A 19,605-nucleotide genomic window follows, 5' to 3' on the forward strand; every position below is an offset into this window, starting at 1 on the left:
CAGATCTGTAGAACTCTGCTTGATTCCCTGCCCCTCTCCATGGGCTTGTAAAGTTATGTAGAACAATTCAAGCTAATTTGCATAATTTATGCCAGGCACAGAATATGGGTTATGTCGGCACCGAACGCTTTTTCATTCTCTTTAAGCGCTGCGAACATCCAGCTGTTATTCTCTTCCTCCTTACACTGAACCGAATGTGCAATTTTCCTTGAACAAGGATGAAAGTTTACGAACCCTATTCAAAAACCACCCATGTCCCCTTGCTTTCTAGGCAGAAATACAAGCCTACAAGAAAGGAGCGATCACAATAAGAAAGGCAAAACGGAAGCGACAGGGAACAAAGAGTTCTCGTGAACGTGCGGCTGCCCTCTCTTAATTCCTAAACCCCAAAGGGAAGGAACAGATTTTCAATTCTGGGGAAGAAAGTATTAAGGAGGGGAGGGCAAAATCCTCCAGGATTAGGGGGGGAAACATATAGGAAAAAACATCCACTTCATAGAAGCGAAGCAAGGAACACAAATTGCTCTCACACCACTGTGAGCTAATGGGTCACATGGAGCATCTGACAAGGTGCTTTATGAAACTCCACAACAAACCAGGATGCTAACTTTCCTAACCAAGCAGAGTGGCAAAGAAATGAAGCATTTGTAAAGCACCAAGTCCGTGTTGCAAACCTCACCACTGCCAATAGCTGACTTAAGGACCTAACAACACATTATGTTTACTTAAGCATATATATTCTGCCCTTCGGGTGCAAGAGCACCACTCTCAGGGCAGCTTACAACATTTTAAGCTGCAATTTTACAAAAACAGCAATATGTATAGTAGTGAGCCAAGGAGACAAGATAAGCAATCTTATACAGAAGCTTCATCAGCAAGTAATCCAAACTGGGATTCATGGCTAAAGCTCCTTCTTCACTAACCAAGAGCTGCGTTTTGGTTTTTTTGGCCAAAGGATCAAATACGTCACAACAAATAAACACACTAACCTGAGGATGCCTTAACAAGTCGCTGTCACTTTCATTGTCTTTGCTGCAAAAGAGAAGAAATAATTTGGCTCAAAAGTGTATCATAACGAAAGCTAGCAACAAGCTCAGCATTTTAAACAATGGCCTGGTTCACATTTCACATTAAACTATAATTAAAAACAAACCATAGTTTAAATGTGGATGAGCAGCATGATCACTTTGCTTTTCTCCAATTCCCGTTGTGCTGTGGACAAAACTGGCCAGAGACTCATTTGATGTGTTGTCCAAGCCTGGGCTTGTGCCTTGTTGTACTCCTAAAAATCCCCACGGTTGGTCATGAAGGTTTGTTCCTGGCTTATTGCTCAAGGTTTGCTTGGGAAAAATAAACCACGAGCCTAGATTTGGATAACTAAAGAAGTTAAGACTCTAGTTTGTTTCCTGGCTACTCATGAGCAGCAAGATCAGAGAAGGAGCAGAGCAAGTACTTCACAGCGGTATGCGCCAGCATGCTGTTCATTCACATTAAACCATAGTTTGTTTTTAACTATGGTTTTGTGCAATGTGTGAATGAGTCCAATGACCATTACCACTATTGCTACACTTTTAAAAGGATGACTGAAAATATTTTGAGGTTCGGTACTTTAAAAACTAACTCATCCTCTTTAAATCTTATAAAACCAAGTCATCTATTCTTTAGAGACCTGAATGGAAAATATGAATAATCAACCAGCAAGGTAATGATTAATAAAAGCAAGTTCAAATCCATAAAATGCTGCAGAATTCTGCAGGCAATTTTAAAATCTCTATGTTCAAGAAAAGATGAACTACAGGGCTCTCAAAGTGGTTGTGTGCAACTAGTTTCAAAGTATAATGAGATTCTCTAGTGTTGGGATTCACTGAAATCTTGGGCCACAGTAATTTCCAAGTTACCTGTCTTCAGAAAACACTTCCATGTCATCTGGTCCTGTTTTGTCCACTGGTCTCAAGGAACCAAAAGTTTCCATTGCCTGTAAAACATCAAATATTAAGAAAACTGCTATGGATCATCCATTTTTAAAGTGATAGCTGAAAGCATCTTTCATGCAATAATGAGCTTAGCATACACAACTCTTTGATATAAGTAGCAAAACGCCAATTACTATGAAGGTTCTTCCATGGGAAGGTTTGGGAGATGCAATTAATGGGAAAGCAAAAGATGAAACCAGATATAAATAGCTACTTATGACTTCAAAGCCACAGTCTTCACTCACGATACTTCACCTTTCCAAACAGTCCCTTCTGCACAGGTCTCACTACAACAAACAGGCCACATTCAAACCATCACATCTCAACCTGTTAAGGTGAGATACACAGAGACCTTTTGCTTCCACATGCAGCCCTTTGGCTCCTCCCATTGCTGTGAGCCTCAATTAAGCCAGGAAATCTCCTAATTAACCCCCAGTTTCCTGTTTCATTTGAACTGGGTGCAAAGGCTTCTTGTTGTGTGTTGTCTTAATAAACCAAGCTGTGATCTTTCAAACTGGACTACTGTCTCCCCATGGGGGCCCCATTTCTGGGTCATTCTCACCCCACTTTTTTTTCTTCCTTGCAAGAACTAGCCACTCATTCCATACCTCTCATAAGCACCCTGACTTGGTTGTCTCTTTGATTGTATAAGTACTATTGCATCCCCCTCTTTTTCCTTCCCATGTCCCTTTCTGGGGACACCTCCAGACACCCTTTTCTGTTAATTTGTCCTCATGATGCTATTGGGGCAGTCACACATGTTCTTGCTTTCAACACTCTTTGCACCTGCAGATGTTTTGGGGTGATCACACACCGCTTGATTCCAATCTGTGCATACCCTGTAACTTGCTGCTGAAATCCCCTTCTGGTTTATTTCTCCCCACAACCCACTCTTTCATTGTGCTATTCCCCCTCTGGACAGCAATAATGTGGTAGCATCAGGGAAGCATCTCATAACAAACTAAAACAGAATAAACCCAGCACCGATGCAATATTATTATGCAAAGAACATGTTGCAGAAGACACCTGCGATACAACACCAGTCTGGGAAGACCCTAGGCCTTTGCACCAGGTGAGTGAACAAGTCTTTTCTTTGAACAAGTCTTTTCTTTGAAATAATCACGAGTCACATCTGAAATATTTGCAAGCTACATGATTTCATGGCATGGTTCAAAGGCCCATGCCTTAACTTGCTGTAGCTAAGCATTTTTGGGTCTGGTTGGTGCCTGGATGATCTGGGAACCACATGAACGCCATGGCAGAAGCTACAAATGAAAGAAAATGATTTTTTTAAAGCTCTCCAATTCCAGTTTGGCAGCCCTAAAACCATTCATTGCCTTGCCTTTGCTTGCTCATTTATCCAAAGGCATAAGAAAGGCAACTGGAATTATGTATACATTTGCTTAAAAAGTAGGAAGGATTTCAAGATCCAAGCAGAACACCTTGTGCAAATCATAGCTGTGTAAGTGAGGGTTTTGGCAATGTAGCTGAAGAGAACCAGAGAAAAAAGTTTGCCATAACTCCAAAACTACAACATATCAAGCATTCAAAAACTGGTGGGCTTCCACACATTACACTGCCTATTTGTATATCCATTGATGGAAAAGTTTGGTTTCTATAGGATACAGGGCACAGCTGATGCCTGAATCTGCAGACAGAGGAGCCAGTCTTGTCTTGGCAATGTTCACACCTTGTCACTATGGACAGCCACCTTCCACTGCAAAGGTCAAAGAAGGATTTTCTAGCAAGCTGTGGCAGAGAAGCAACAAGCCGCAAAGAGCTTAATAATCCTGCCTTGTGATCACCCTCCAGCCTCTTCTCCGACGCCTGCTATTTGCCAACGTATGCCGAGGCAATCAATAATATTCTTGAATCAAATGCCACAGATACCTATACTTATCATGTTTCCAGCTCAAAAGGATCTGAAGTTATGGTGTGTGGGGTAGTCAAAACAATGGACTCATTCACATGCCAAGATTAAAAAAAAAAAAAACCTCCTTGTGTGTGGTATGGCCTTATGAATAGAAACTCAAGAATCTGCCTTATGCTGGACCACTTGTCCATTTAGCTATGTATCTTCTACACTGACTGACAGCAGCTCTCTGGGATTTCAGACAGGAGCCCTGCTTGGGGAGGGGCCAGGGATAAACCTGGGACTTTTTGAATGCAAAGCAGCTGCTTTAGCACTGTGGTCTTCCCCTAACATTTCAGGGGCTGGTTGGCCACACCTGGGAAACCCAGCCAGATGGGCAGGGTTTTATTTATTTATTTATTTACTTACTTACTTACTTACTTACTTACTTACTTCAACCATGCACCCAAGTTGCTTCCTCAGCTGTCTGCATTCCTCCTTTCCTCTTCCTCCACCCATTACCCAGAATAGCAAGGGCTCAATAACAATTCAAAGTTTGCAGCCATTTCATAAGAAAGAGGGAAACAGCAGGAGTGACGTTAACAGCTCTGCTTACCAGAGGACTGTCCTGGTTGTCATTAAGCTCAGAAAGTTTGGTGCTGGATTTCTGTCGCTTTGGTTTACTCCTTTCTCCGATATATCCGGAGCTGGCCTCTTGCAGTTTTTCTACTTCTTGAGCAGTCAGCATACACTCTTCAATGCTGCCAAATCCAGAAGGAATATTCTCCTTATTGATCACCTCCCTGAAGAAAGACATTGCAGGGTTACCAATCTGCTTCAGATGTTCTTAGAATATGCAGGAATTACAGGAAAATTTAAAGAGCCAAGGAAGGGGAAGGAGGGAAGTCAATGAATATGTATGATTACAATGGTGGCTATTTAATGACGGAAATGTATACTTGAAATTTATCAATAAAAATATTTTTTTTAAAGACCAATCTGCCTCAGAGTGTTCATGAAAGCACACCAAGGTGTTGCCCTGAATTTGCACAGGTCTGGAAAAATTTCTGCGCTCTAGGCTTGTTTATAAGTTTCCCAAGACTTCACTAAATGACATTTGCCCGCAGGTAGTGACAAGTCTATCTCTAGTGGCCCCAGAGGATGGGTTTGAAGGCACATGGCATAGTAACCCACCTGAAGCTAAGCAGATCTGACCCTGGTCAGTGCCTTGATGGGAAACTTACTTGAGCTCCAGAGAGTAAGATATACATGAAAATACGAACAGTAAAAATAAATAAAAATAAATTAATAGTAAAATTAGTAAACTTCCCTGGGGTAGATCAATGAGAAGGGCAAATAAGTCTGCCCTATAATTGCCAATGAAAGTGAAATCCATTGCAACAAACACAGTACATGCCGGCCCGTATTAATTTCTTTAATGTTCTGGTCCAGACCACCTTGACTAAGAGGAATGGATGGAAAATAAAACTTCAGAATTTGGAGAAGCTCCCATCTCCCCCACTTTTTAAAAATTGCTCTATTCAAGTAACTGTACACCTGGTACCCAGATTTACATTATTTTACCATAATTTTCTGCAAAGCAAAAAACAAGGGATTTGTTTTATTGGAATTTCCTTTACAAGCCTGTTTCCAATTTGTACGGATTATTACTTTGAAACATAATCTATTACATAATCAGATGCAATATATATCCACACATTAAACATGCCATTCAGCTACAATATTCATTAAAAACTTAGCCGCAAATCTTCTTGGTTTTTAATTGCTGGGACCTCTGCCCTCCAATAAAAAAGAAGTAGGTAAACTGGACCAATTCTATGCCTGTCAGTTATTTCATAGGACAAAATGTTTTGTGCCTATTAGCAATTAAAAGTGCATTAGTTTTCCGTAAATGGGAAAGCAGACTTGGAACACAGAGAGCCCAGCAGGTGTTTCTGCCGAACTGTATGCATGTTCAAGAAGTGAGTATAACCACGTTGCTTCAGTCTCACGTCTGACCAGGAGAAACAGCAGAGGAAAGGCCAGAGAAAGCACCCTAACGTAGACTTCTTCTCTTAGGTAGGGATGAGAGAAGAATCGGAAAACTGTAGAGTTGGAAGGGACCCTGAGGATCATCTAGTCCAACCCCTTGCAATAATAATAATAATAATAATAATAATAATAATAATAATAATAATAATAATAATAATAATAAATTTTATTTATATCCCGCCCTCCCCAGCCGAAGCCGGGCTCAGGGCGGCTAACAACAATAAAACAGTACAAAAGTACAGCACAAACAACACTCTAAAATCATTCATTATAAAATTAATGCAGGGATAAGCAGCTGTCCCATACAGGAATCAAACCTGCAACCTTGGCATTATCAGCACCATGCTCTTAACCAACTGAGCTGAAAGATGCAGGTTCACATTTTCCCCTTCTGTCCAGTTTTCCCACCAGGTTTAACATTATCTGCGATCACTGGAAATGTGACCTAGTGGCCAGAGTCACATGCAATGCTAAACCATGGTTAAGAAGAAGAGCAGCCAATATCGCAGCCTCTAGTTATTGTGGACGACAGATCCCATCATCTGTGTAGTGGTTCTAGGGGTTGCTCGTGCGTAAGCCGGTGCAAACACCTGGCTGGGTTGCCTGAGTGAACCTTTTCTGTCCGTACAGCCACTCACTCGTGGCTGTCTCAATCGCTGGCAGAATCCGTCAGTGGGCGTTTCTTAAACTTCTTCCAGCAAAGAAGCTCTTTGACGCCTAGTCTCCTCCTACTCTCTCTGCGCGAAAGCCTTCTGCGCAAGGAGGGCGTAGGCAGCGGAGGACCTCTACTCTCCCCGCTGGTCCCCGGCAAGGAGTCATGGGACCGCCTCGCCGCTTCCCCCATCTGCCCCCCTTCTCCACTGGTGCTACGCTGATTCTCTTCCCCAGAAGATGGGCTGCCTCTCCCAATCCCGGGATGCTCTCTGGAATCCCTCTGGATTTTGCTCTCTCCCTCCGGCACTGATGGCAGTTCCCTGACAATCTGTGACCACTAGACTTGCTGGCTGGGGCTGACAGGAGTCCATCCCCCTCTGGAGGACATCATGATGGTTTTCCTAGTGGTTTAACATTACATGTGAACTGGACCAATGTCTACATAGGGCCTGATGTAGCAGACACAACTATCCCCACAGCTAAGGGATTAGGAGAACTCTGCATGACTCTTTTTTCTCCCTGCCAATCCTTTTTGGGGCTCACCAGGATGCAGCTTGATGTCTGCAGTGTTAGCACATCAGCCTAGACTGAATGATGGCTGGCTCTGAAGAAGCGAGAAAGGAGTTCAATCAATCTATCTATCAATCTCTCTGGGAGCCTGCATATTCACTTGGTCTTGGCTTATGGTGTCGTGTAAACTAGGTTGGTATGTTGTTGCTGAACAGAAAGGATAGAAGTTTATCTGGGAATCCATCATGCCCAATTTGTACAGAGGTTTTTCATCAATATATTCCCTGATCATGATTCCAAGTACCCCAAAGCAGGGCTTCTTGCTTACTACCCAACATTCTAAACCTGAACATCTCAACGTGGTGCCACTTCTGACGTTCTGCTTAAGGTCTGTGGTCAATCTTGCGAAGAGTTCACAAAACCAAAAGAATAAGCTCTGCAGAAATTCTGGCTTTTTACAGTTCACCACAATGGATTTTTTAAAAATTATTTTTTTAAAAAAAGGCCATGCTATAAATGGATCAATTTTCAGATGCCGCTTAGCTAAGGTTTCCTTCATAAGTTTATAGTCGGTTGGTGTGCAAATGAAAGGACTTGAGAGGCTGGAAGACACACAAAAAGGCAGATCTGCAATTCAATAGGAAGGCTGCACAGAGGTTGGGGACGACGACACCCAACCGCAGTGCTATATGCCGCTAAACACGTACGCCTGTACACTAGCCCATCTCTGACCTACTTACTTGAGAAGCATCTCAGCATGGCTACTAGTACAGGGAGAAACATTAAGACACTCTTGGGATTGGGAAACACCCCTGTTTTGCAAGAGGGCTTACATTTTGGGTTCACCTTTATAAAAGGAAACGTTTTGGTGGTGGTGGTTTTCCATTAATTTTTTACTTGCGGAAATTGATGCTACATTTCTCCCAAAAACGTAAAGGGAGGGGGGTGGAAATGTTTCCATCAGCTATGCACTGTGACAGCAACAAGGCAGAACATCACTTTTAATGCTCTTTGAAGCTTCTCTCTATCACGGCAGTTCCCTGACCCATCTAAACCAATACTGTGTACTAGTACACGCTACAGATTTCAGGCTGAACACATAGAGAGGCAGAAATTGCAATCGTACATATCTCTGTTCCTTCGGGCTTCATCCTGTTCTTTATGATACCTCCGTCGCTGCCGGGCAGACACGTTTGAGGATGTGGATGATGTTCCCGACTCGGATTCTTCAGAGCTTTGACCGCCGGATCCATGAACGTCAAAAAGATGTTGCTCGACTGCTGACCGGATTGTCTTTTCTAAGTATCTGTAAAACCAAGAAACAAATATGCAAGAAAGCAAAGGAATGTTAAGAATGATGGAGCTACAAAAACGAGGGTAAAATCTCACGTGTAGATTTATCAAGAAGAACCTCTTCTAGCAGAACGTAGAAGGAAAAATTCTGCTACTGCAGTCCAGGGCATAGCCTGAAGGCATATGAGGCAGCAAACTTTGTTGAAGTAGCAAACACTACATACACTATGTACAAGCAAGGGTGCATATTTGAGATTTCTGTAACAGCTAAGGCATATATACATTGCTTTAAGTGATCCTAAGAATGCAGCCTTGCTCAAGTACACAATCCTGCTGGATTGATTTTACCCTAAACTGAGGGATAGGAATACATTACATTTGGTCTAGAATTCTTTACCAGAAGCCTTGCAACCCAGCAGGCAGGCGGTAGTCCACCAGAAATTTATTAGTGGTCCATCAGTAGACCACTCTGCCCAACCTTGCCCAAAATTCTCCCAAAGCACAGGAAGACCCACAAAATGTTTTAATCAAAGTGTCTCAAATGACATTACTGTATAGAATCACAGAATCGTAGCGTTGGAAGGGACCCTGAGGATCATCCAGTCCGGCCCCCTCAAATGTAAGGATGTCAACTAAAGCATCTGTGACAGATGGCCATATCTACAGGACAACAGCCTGAGCTAGCAAACTTTATCAAGGATACTTTCCTTGAGCGTTTGCAGAGTCAACAAAACACACGCGCACACATATAACAAGAACAATTCAAAACCAAAGAAGACATAAAAGCAGACACTTACTCTCCAGTAGGAGGGAGGCTGCTGTTGCTGGTGCTGCTGCTGACTTGCGACACGTGAGCACTGCATGAAAGGAATTCAAAAGTTATATGCAAGTCTCAAAGAACCTTAAGAAAAGCTGCTTAGAGAACCCCAGAGCTTTGCTTGAATTCTGAATGATCTGTTTAATGAATTAAAAAGGCCTCCCAAAATATAAGCACACCTTGGATCAGTTTCATGCATACATGCATGTAACTTCGATTTCTGTTCAATTGATGTCAGATGAAAAAGTCAACTGACTTCAGCGAAAGGCATCATAATTTTCTTTTCAACAAATTGTGGACTAGTAACATTTGGCAAATTATTTGCAAAGATGCCTTATTATCGTGTGAAGAAAGAGAAGTGTATGCTTAGTTGCCAGGTTCTTCCAGTTTTATAAGACTATCCTTATGAGAAGCAACACATTATGCAAGAAATAAGGCGAGAATCGTCTGTTATTGTCAGCTGTGCATTTGAACTTACACTGTTTTATTTAAAGTCCCCCCCCAAAGAACATTTTTCTTTTAAAAAAACAAAATGCATCATATGAATAATCTGAACGATAATATAAAACTGATAAAACAAAACAAAATCAGTTCTTTAAAATTCAGAGCATCTCAAGTCCACACAGTATATTTGGGAGAAGAAAGATCTTTTGACAAAAGGAGTCCTGTTTGCTACAAAACAATTTCATCTTTGACCTGGTTCTTTTGACTTCAAAAAGATGTGTCATCTTAGATACTTAATTCCCACCCCCCAATTTTACCTGTCAATTCATTAATCCTAGGTATTACTAGAGACATCATATACCTGTGGTAACAACTCACACGTGTAAGTTACCACTTGGAATTTCATTAATCAAATGATGGAACATGTAAATGCAAATCAACTCTCAGACTGCAAACTCCTAAGCAGCAATGATTCAGCCACTATTTCTGACCAATCTGCCGTGATAAGAGTAGGTTAGAAACAACACGCAAACAAATTTCAGAGCCTCTCACAAATTTAACACACAGCTTATAACACAATATGCACCTCTCAAAAATGATCAGCACAAAAAGAAGCAGACTGCCTTTTTGAAAAGAACATGCATTTAACTTAAAGCAGCTAAGCAGATTTGCGATGGCAGATGCATCTGCTGTGTGTTCTTCTTGTGAATACAGCCATACCTTAGTTTCCAAACAGCTTAGTTCTCAAACGTTTTGGCTACCGAATGCCGCAAACCCGGAAGGGAGTATTCTGGTTTGTGAACGTTCTTTGGAACCCAAATGTCCGACATGGCTTCCAATTGAGTGCAGGAAGCTCCCGCAGCCAACTGGAAGCCGTGCCTTGGTTTTTGAGTGTTTTTGGAAATCGAAACAGACTTTTGGAACGGATTCTGTTTGAGAACCAAGGTACGACAGTATTGCACAGTGAATAATGGGGAGATCAATTGGCAAACTACGTAATTGGGATGGAACACGCGCCCACCACTTGTTTACAGACACGTCCTCCCTTGCCTTCCTGCTTTGCACAGAAGGCACCTGTGATTGTGTGATCAATGCACCTGTTGACCCGTGGCTTCAAGCAGCTGAGAGACCCTCCATGTATGGAAGAAATATACCAGGTGCTAGGGGTAAACAGCAGGAGAGAGCTGCTGCCCTTATGCTTGCCTTGCAAGTTTCACAGAAATGCCTTTCTGCCCATGAAGGCTGAACTAGGTGAATGGCAACTCTTTCGCTCCTAACGCAGATTCAGTCTCCTTGCACTGCTTCTTATCATGTGCCAATGTGGCAGGAGCACTGGTGCGTTTTGTGGTAAGTTTTCCTATACACCCTATTTGCTTAGGGTGATTTGTATTGGGAGAAACTTCGGTCTGCACTGGGAAATTTTCTGAAGCGTTGTTGTTATTATTATTTTACTATTACTGTTATTATTATTACAACTACCAACATTAATTCACTGCCTCCTAAACAACAGCACATTTTTAATAATGTATGTAAATGCCTTGAGACAAAGGCATTTGAATACATTATTAAAAACGCTTAAAAGCACAAAAGCAAAACAAAAACATTTAAGACAAGACTAAAACCATAACTGGTAGACATACATTGTAAAAAATTATGCACCTGTTCTACCTCGAAAGGAATGCTACTCCACCCCACAGTAAAATCCCTACTGTGAGTTACTGCAGACCTGGCTTCTGAGATCTTTGGGGCTTGCAGGAGAAATTCTCCTGCAGACTTCAGTGATCTACTGTGTAGATCTACCGGATAAGGCAGTCTCTCAGGTAACCTGGTCCTGAGCTGTACAGGGCTTTCTATATTAGCATCAACACCCTGAACATGGCTCAGCAGTACAAGAGCAGCTGACACAAATCCCACAAGCAGGGTGCTATGTGCTGTCTGTCGGTAGTTTGTCTCCACAAGTTTGTCCCCACAACCTAGCTGCTGGGTTCTGCATGAGCTGCAGCCTCTGGCGAAGGGTCACCTTGCATGGAGCACACTGCAGTAATTCGACTGTGAGGTTATCACTGCATGGGCAACTGTGCCCTAGAGAGGGGTCTAATTTAGCAAGTTTATATTAACAGACATCACTAAACGGAGCTAGAAACTGTGAAACTGCGTAGCCTACCCAATACAGTGGTACCTCGGGTTACATACGCTTCAGGTTACATACACTTCAGGTTACAGACTCCACTAACCCAGAAATAGTGCTTCAGGTTAAGAACTTTGCTTCAGGATGAGAACAGAAATCGTGCTCCGGCGGTGCGGCAGCAGTAGGAGGCCCCATTAGCTAAAGTGGTGCTTCAGGTTAAGAACAGTTTCAGGTTAAGAACGGACCTCCAGAACGAATTAAGTACTTAACCCGAGGTACCACTGTACTTATTTGCAATTGGCATCCGTTCATTGTTCCTAATGGACTTACAACGTTGGACGTTTTCTGTGGAAAAATAAGGCACTGGGAAAATTTTCTGCCTCGTGTCACTGGCCTGAAAGCAGCCACATGCCCAATTTACCAGATACAACAATGCACATGATTTCCCTAGACGTAAGTGATGCCACGTAGGACAATACTGAATGGGACAACTGTGTCCCTGAAGGACCAGCTGTGCAGCCTGGGAGTCATTTCGGACTCACAGCTGTCCATGGAGGCGCAGGTCAATTCTGTGTCCAGGGCAGCTGTCTACCAGCTCCATCTGGTACGCAGGTTGAGACCCTACCTGCCCGCCGACTTGTCTCGCCAGAGTGGCGCATACTCTAGTTATCTCCCGCTTGGACTACTGCAATGACCTCTCCGTGGGGCTACCTATCATCGTCAAAGTTTGGTCTTCCCAGGAAGCGAAAACACAGCCTTGTCTTCGGAGCAGCTCTCTGAACTGGGAGGCAAGGTCAGGTCTGAGACGTGCAGGAGTCCTGTCTCTCCGCCTCCTCCATCCCGCTGACTCAGCTTTGCAGATAAGAGGGGCCATGTGACATGTTACTGAGGTTCAGAGCCTGACTACAGTATTCATAAACCAAGTTGTTATGAGCTTAAAACATTTCGTTGGGCTTGATCCTCTTATCGGCAAGAGAATTAGTTCGCCCAGCTGGCTGGCCTGCATGTGTGCAAACAAGAACGGCACGGTGTCGCTGAGGGAGGCAGATACGCTGCGAAATGCAAGGCTCAGCACACCACCCTAACGGACGCTTGCTGAACAAGAAAACGCTTCAAGCATCCTGCTTCTCAAACAGTTTGTCTCCAGTGTGCTTCTTCAGACTTACCACTAAGCATTCCTGCTAGTACTTTCTAGTACAGTCATACCTCGGGTTGAAGTCGCTTCAGGTTAAGCCTTTTTGGGTTGCGCTCTGCAGCGACCCAGAAGTAACGGAGTGCATTACTTCCGGGTTTTGCCGCTCACGCATGCGCAGATGCTCAAAATGACGTCACGCGCATGCACGGAAGTGACGAATCGCGACCTGCGGGTTGCATTCACCTCAGGATGCGAACGGGGCTCCGGAATGGATCCCGTTCGCATCCAGAGGTACCACTGTAATGTGTGAACCCCTCGCTGCTACCCAGAACGCGTTGGGTTAGTCTAAAAAGAAGCAGTCTATTCATTAGAGACGGGCGGCATTCTTCTAATGCAAAGCTTGCTGGGTAACCCTGAGCCGGTCACATGATCTCAGCCCAACCTACCTCACAGGGTTGTTGTAAAGATCAGAAGGGAATGAGAACTATCAAAGTCACCTTGATCTCCTTGAAGGAAAGATGGGGTACAAATGTAACAGAGAAGAACTGCTGGGATAGCTCACTTGGTACAGTGTGAGAATCTTAATCTCAGTGTTGTGGGTTCGAGCCCCATGTTGGGCAAAAGAGTCCTGCATCGCAGGGGGTTGGACTAAATGACCCCTGTGGTCCCTTCCATCTCTCTTACGATTCTATGCTTCTAAGAAGAAGAAGAAGAACATCAGGGCTTCAACTTAGGATAGACCTCCAGGTCTTGCCAAAGAAAGGCCTAAAAACGAGTTAAGGCGCTTGTCCTTAGAGAGCGTCTCCACCCCCATCGTTCTACCTGGACACTGAGGTCCAGCACCGAGGGCCTTCTGGCGGTTCCTCACTGCGAGAAGCCAAGTTACAGGGAACCAGGTAGAGGGCCTTCTTGGTAGTGGCACCCGCCCTGTGGAACTCCCTCCCACCAGATCTCAAAGAGAACAACAACTACCAGACTTTTAGAAGACATCAGAAGGCAGCCCTGTTTAGGGAAGCTTTTAATGTTTGATGTATTATAGTATTTTAATATTTTTTTGGAAGCCGCCCAGAGTGGCTGGGGAAGCCCAGCCAGATGGGCGGGGTATAAATAAATATTTTTTGTATATTATTATTATTATTATTATTATTATTATTATCTTTATTTGTGGTCCAGTCTTACAGGGTCAGGTGTACAAGGACACAATTCACCCAGAGGAAAACCCAGGTTTGCCACTAAATATTTATTTATTTATTAGATTTATATACCGCCCTTCATCAAAAGATCTCAAGATAAAAATACACGATAAAAGCACAAGAGAGATAGTCAAAACAGAAGCAATGAAACAATAACGCCCTACTCCCACAAACACATTTAAAAGGCCACAGAGTATTAATCAGCCAAAGGCCTGGCACCTAAAGATATATAATGAAGGTGCCAGCCTTGCTGGGGAGAGCATTCCACAAATGGGAAGCCACTGCAGAAAAGGCCCCGTTCTCGTGTTGTCACTCTTCCATGTGGAAGAGGCACACAAAGAAGGGTCTCAGAGGATGAACGCAGAGTCATCAGGGAGCCGCAACACGATGACAACATCTGTACGGTACTCATGTTAGCCATATGTTTCTACAGAGATACCAACTGACCAGGAAGCACAGCAAACTTGGCCTGACCTTGTGTCTTTTAGCAGCAGCAGCAGCAGCAGCTTCGATGCACGGAAATGAGAAGGTGAGGCCTTTTCTTTTTACAGCACAGAGGCAAGTGCCTGCAGATCAATCAGCTTTTGACAGGGGACCAGGCAAGGCTGAAGTCTAGTTTTCCGGCAGCATTTTCACACGTCTGTCATTGTGGGCCCTGGTGTGTTTGCAAGGCGGCTGCTTTTCTTATCGAGGAAGCTAGCCCAGGCAGAAAGCAATTATTTACCCTTGCACTTTCCTCCCCCTTTTCTCTAATCAAATCATCACTAGGGATTTGTGAGCAGCGACACCTGCAGCTGAAAGTCTAGCTGTGCTCCGGGAGGGCGTGCAAAGATTTTCGCTGAGGCTAGCCACAGGGACCTCTCCTGTATTATTCACTTTGGCAAGTCTAGGCTCTCTCCACCCAAGGCATGGACTCTCCTATATTAGATTTTTTTTTGGGGGGGGGGAGGTGTTTCTCAGGCACAAAATCATGCCTGTTAAACTCAGTCAGTGTGACATCATTCTCATTTATCTGCCGCATTAATATACCACCTTTTTCCTCCAAGGAGCTTAAAGTGAACACACATGGTTCTCTGCCTCCTCATTTAATCCTAACAGCCTTGTGTGGTACATGAGGCTGAGAGGCAGTGACTGGCCGAAGGTCACTCAGTGAGTTTCACGGCTGAGCGGGGATTCGAACTCAAGACTCCAACCACTACGCCACTCTGCAAAAGTAAAAAAGCAACGTCTAACCCTAACTCCCCAAAAACACTGACACGGCCTGAGCTTATTGCTAATAAGCCCGGCTGAGATCTGGGTGCCAGTTTGTTTTTAAAAAACAAAAACAAATTAGCTCACATTGAAAACAGAGCATTTCAGAGTTAAGGGGCAGACAAGGGTGGGTGGATATTTTAATTTATTAAATTTACATTCCACCGTTATACCCAAAGGAGTGGCCTGATTTTTAACCCTTCCCCATTTGTCAGCTCCTTACTGTTCTCCAAAATGGCTGCTTCTGACCAATAGAAAATGCTTAGATTCACAGTGTTGTGAGGAGGCAGGTTAAGCATCCTGCCCCTTCAGTCCTTTATAATCCCCCACTTTTTTTAAAAAGGGGCTTTAGTTTTAAAATATGGCACCACAGATTACTTAAATGCATTTGCTTGCAACATGCAGTTAACCGAGATGGCGCTAGAGAGCTTTCCTAATAAACGACGACAGTTGCTGGAGCCCAGTGTCACGAAAGCAAACCAAAAGACAAGCTTCTTCTGAGGGGGACCATCAACACCATCGCCACCACACCGTTTCCCACTCTAGAACAGGGATCGCCAACCTTTTTGGACAGAAAGGACATTTCTGGAATTCTGAGAAGGAAGTTTCTGTGGGTGCCAGTCACAAAATGGCTGCCGGGGTGGCGAGGCATAACAAAAAAAATGGCTGCCGTGGGGTTACGTAGGAGATGCTGAGCTAGAGCAAACAGGAACTGCTGGGCAAGGAACAGCATAGAGTCCCTCATGCATTTTGTATTTTTGATGGGATATTGAATGAGACCTTTCTCGGACACCAAAGGCAATAACTGGCAGATATATTAGCAGCCACAGACACATTACTGGCAAATCCTCTCCTTCAGGAGACGAGCCTGATATTTTCAATAGGAAAAGGAAAGGGGCTTGTGTCTTAGATGTCCCTTCTCTATACATTGTACCCACTAGCATAATAGGAATTAAGTCTTTCTCTGGCTCATGGACAGAAGCCATTCATGATGTCAAATTTTGTTTTGCGCAAGAGTATTCTGCTACCTCAGCCAGGCATCTTAAAAGTCCAACACAGAACATGGTTTTCTCGTGTACAACTGATCATTTCTACTTGGCTGACCCAAACATCCGGAGACCCAAGGCCCTAATTGCATTACCTGAAAGTTTCTTATCTACCCCTGTTGACATTCACCACCTGTTGTTTTCAGTTTTCTGAAGTACGCCCTGCTTATCTAAGAATCTCAGTGCTAATATAAACCCAGGATTACCAAGCAAAAGACAAGGCACAGAAAGTTTCTGTGTACAAAGATTTAGAAAACCAAACAATGATCCTCTTATAACATGGCAGCCTCATGTTTTAAACTACAACTGACACCTCCTAAAACGGGTGACAATATTCCTGTTGATTTGAATGGAATTGCATCACATGTTTGATAATATAATATAGTTTTTGTTGCTCTTAATAAAACAATGGAGGGAAGGCAATTCGGTTCCAAGTGCTATTTGCTTTGAGTCATATAAACAGTATTTTTGGCGTGCAAGATTCTTGTGTCAATTTAGCACCACCACAAAATTGAGAAATAGCATATTGTTTTATATTGTAAAAAAAGAGAGAGCTATATTACAGTGCACTAAGCAGTGGTCATGGTGGTGATGAACTCCAGCTGTGATTGGCTCAGCTACCTGCCTGTCTGTCACAGGGGGGCTGGCCAAGCCACTGGTTACCATTGGCTTAGCTACTCTCTCTGCTTACAGTCTCAACCTGCCATAGGGATGGGAGGTCAGGTGCACAGCTGGGCTGGCGAGAGCTGTAGTCCAAAACATCTGGAAGGCGCCAGATTGGTGGAGGTTGTGCTAAGGGAAACAGAGACAGGGGTATCTAGGAAAGGAGGGCTGGAACAACGCAGCAGACAAGGCAAGGAAGAGGTGTCACAGGGGAAAGAAGACACACAACAGGGAGGGAGAAGATGTGCAGAGCAAATAACAGGCCAAATCTTTGACTGAAAGCCTCCGGTTATTTGTCTACTTTTACAGATAGGGCTGCAGGTAGGGCTGCAGAAACTGGCTCAAGGTTAAGCAGATGTCTGCACTTGGATTTACAAAGGGCTGCACCCACATGGAGGGGGATTTAAGAGTGCACCAAGTCTAAAAGGAATTTCAGACAATTAAGATTCTAATGTTACAGATGTTTGTTTAATCATTCCGCTGTGCTCTTTAGGTTACGTCCCTTGACTGAAACGGGAGAGAGGAGATCGTTAAGGAACACAAGCCGCTGCACTCATCAGAAACTCTGCAACATTTGCAGCGCCGATGATAAGACGAATAAAAAAAGGCATATACATAACGTTCCTGCCAGCTGGCAAGAGAAAAAGCACCGTGCAGTCCTTGGAATATGGACAGCTCTTGTTTGCACCCACCCAGCATGTTACATAACCGTCTCTCCTCTCGACCATTGTACTCTGTGTACTGTATAAAAGCTGCAGCCCACATCCTCCATGTGTTTACGTTAATTGCTCAGTTGTTCTATCGCATAAATATGTCTACATCAAGGCAAGCGCGGCGGGGCAGGAAGTCAGCAAAACGGCAGGGTGGGAAAAGAAAAGAGATGTCTTGCAAAGCAGCTTCTGGCATGGAATCGCAGGGCAATTTGCCCCCCTTTGGTTTCTGCAGCAAGGCAGGGAAGATAAATGGCAGGAGTTGTTGGAAGCAGCAAGAGCTGCCTCTTGCCACGAGAGCTCTCAGGCGACGAAGCACCCGCCGTTGGCCAGCTTGTGGCCATCTTCCCTGCCAAATTAACTCCTCTTGGCAAACCACGCATTTCTGGTGTGTGACACTGAGCAACCATTCTTTCTTCCTTTCTTTTTAAAGAAACAAGCTGCCAAATGTAATCAGGGGTGCATTATGATGCTAAGCGGAGTAACAAAAAGAAATAAGCTGTGCAACAGGGAATTATGTTGCAAAGCTAGATTATTGCTTTGCTTTAATTAACAAGATACTGATTTAAATGGGGCACACCACCAATGCGCTTCCAAGACCTGCTCACCGAGTAGTCCCAGCAGGAGATCATGCCCCAGATACTTTCCCTGTATTCAAATATTCCGGGAATGATAGAAGCAAGTCTGGAAAACAACTTTCAAAACCCGAAGACCTCCAGAATGCCATTTGTTCCTATGTGTGATATGAAACATTTGCACAGGCATCTCCTTATATAATCACAGAAGTGTGGGGAACCAAGTCAAACCAGGAGTGCATTATTGTCTACAATGACTGCAAGAGGCTTTCCAAAGTTTTGGACTGGGGGTCTCTCCTACTTAAGAGATGCCGGTGATCTTGTGCAAAGCAGATGCCCTATCACTTTGCCACAGCCCTTCCCAAACTATAATATTTAAAAGAAGAAGAAGAAAAATCCCTAAACATCTCCTGGCTAAAATAAGCAACAAATCCCTGGCATTCTGAGATTGAGAAACCGATGTGCAGAAATCAGGAAAAGTCATAGAGACATTTGTTATTAGCTCTGGCTCCCCCTGCTGTTTGTCTCCCAACCTTCTGGCCTACCAGTCTGACTGGGCCCCAGTCACCGCTGTCGCAATGTTTATGTGTCTGTCTGACCATGCTGCTTTCAATGGGTGGGGTCAGCATGTATGAAACCACTTCTCCCTCCATGTTTTCACTGAATACATGCAGCCTGCGGCACTTCTTTGTGGCAGTGATTTCCACGATTAATTATGTGTTGTGTGAAAAAGAGCTTTGCTGCACCTGGCCTGGATTCAGAACAGCTGATTCCTTTCGTTGGCTAAGGAAGGACATGTCCATTCAAGCACACTGTAAAAATGCTGCAGAAAATACTAATAACTGTCTCCCATCCGCAGCAGTTTCTTACAAAGCTGAAACATAGTGGAGACAAGCAAATAGAAGTTCGTAAATACCTTAGATAGAACGGTGACATGGGCCTTTCATCCTCTTGAGAGCTAAAAAAGAAGACAACATATTTGTCATTAGCATGCAAGTTTATGCCCTTCATTTGCAAGCTAATTCATACTGAACCACTGAGATCTGAGTAGCAGGGGCTGGAAAAGAAGCTGTGCTGATAGGCATGTTTTGCTGCACGGCCAGAGACAGAGGCTTGCAGGGGAGGGGTGGGGAGTGTTAAATTACATTCTTCAAGGTTACAAAACCCCAAGTCGTTTTGCTAGTGCTCACCAAGGCAGAACTAGATAAAACTGCTGAGCTTTCGGGAGCCTGAGCAGCTGTGCAAGACTTCAAGGGCTATTTCTATAGCAACGTTGCAATGATCCGCTATAAGCATAACCAGGACTGGG

The 19,605-nt window shown here is 43.9% G+C and overlaps 1 protein-coding gene and 1 long non-coding RNA gene across 4 annotated transcripts in view; one reads left to right on the plus strand and one right to left on the minus strand.

Annotated features, from left to right (window-relative positions):
• The window catches only part of FAM13A (family with sequence similarity 13 member A), a 135,149-nt gene that overhangs the window by 31,386 nt on the left and 84,158 nt on the right, over positions 1-19,605 (minus strand). For all 3 annotated transcript variants that reach the window (XM_083398272.1, XM_083398271.1, XM_083398273.1), the window contains 6 exons: positions 19,213-19,254; positions 9,132-9,191; positions 8,168-8,347; positions 4,442-4,628; positions 1,899-1,975; positions 990-1,032 (listed from right to left, as the gene is read on the minus strand). In XM_083398272.1, coding sequence (XP_083254398.1) covers positions 990-1,032; positions 1,899-1,975; positions 4,442-4,628; positions 8,168-8,347; positions 9,132-9,191; positions 19,213-19,254 — 589 coding nt within the window. The remainder of the gene's footprint in view (positions 1-989; positions 1,033-1,898; positions 1,976-4,441; positions 4,629-8,167; positions 8,348-9,131; positions 9,192-19,212; positions 19,255-19,605) is intronic.
• On the plus strand, positions 15,866-17,775 carry LOC310657801. Its single transcript, XR_014501950.1, has 2 exons — positions 15,866-16,503; positions 17,505-17,775. It is a non-coding gene; the product is annotated as an uncharacterized lncRNA (long non-coding RNA).

This window comes from Podarcis tiliguerta (genome assembly GCF_965153285.1).
Source record: "Podarcis tiliguerta genome assembly, chromosome: 9".
Lineage (NCBI taxonomy): Eukaryota > Metazoa > Chordata > Lepidosauria > Squamata > Lacertidae > Podarcis > Podarcis tiliguerta.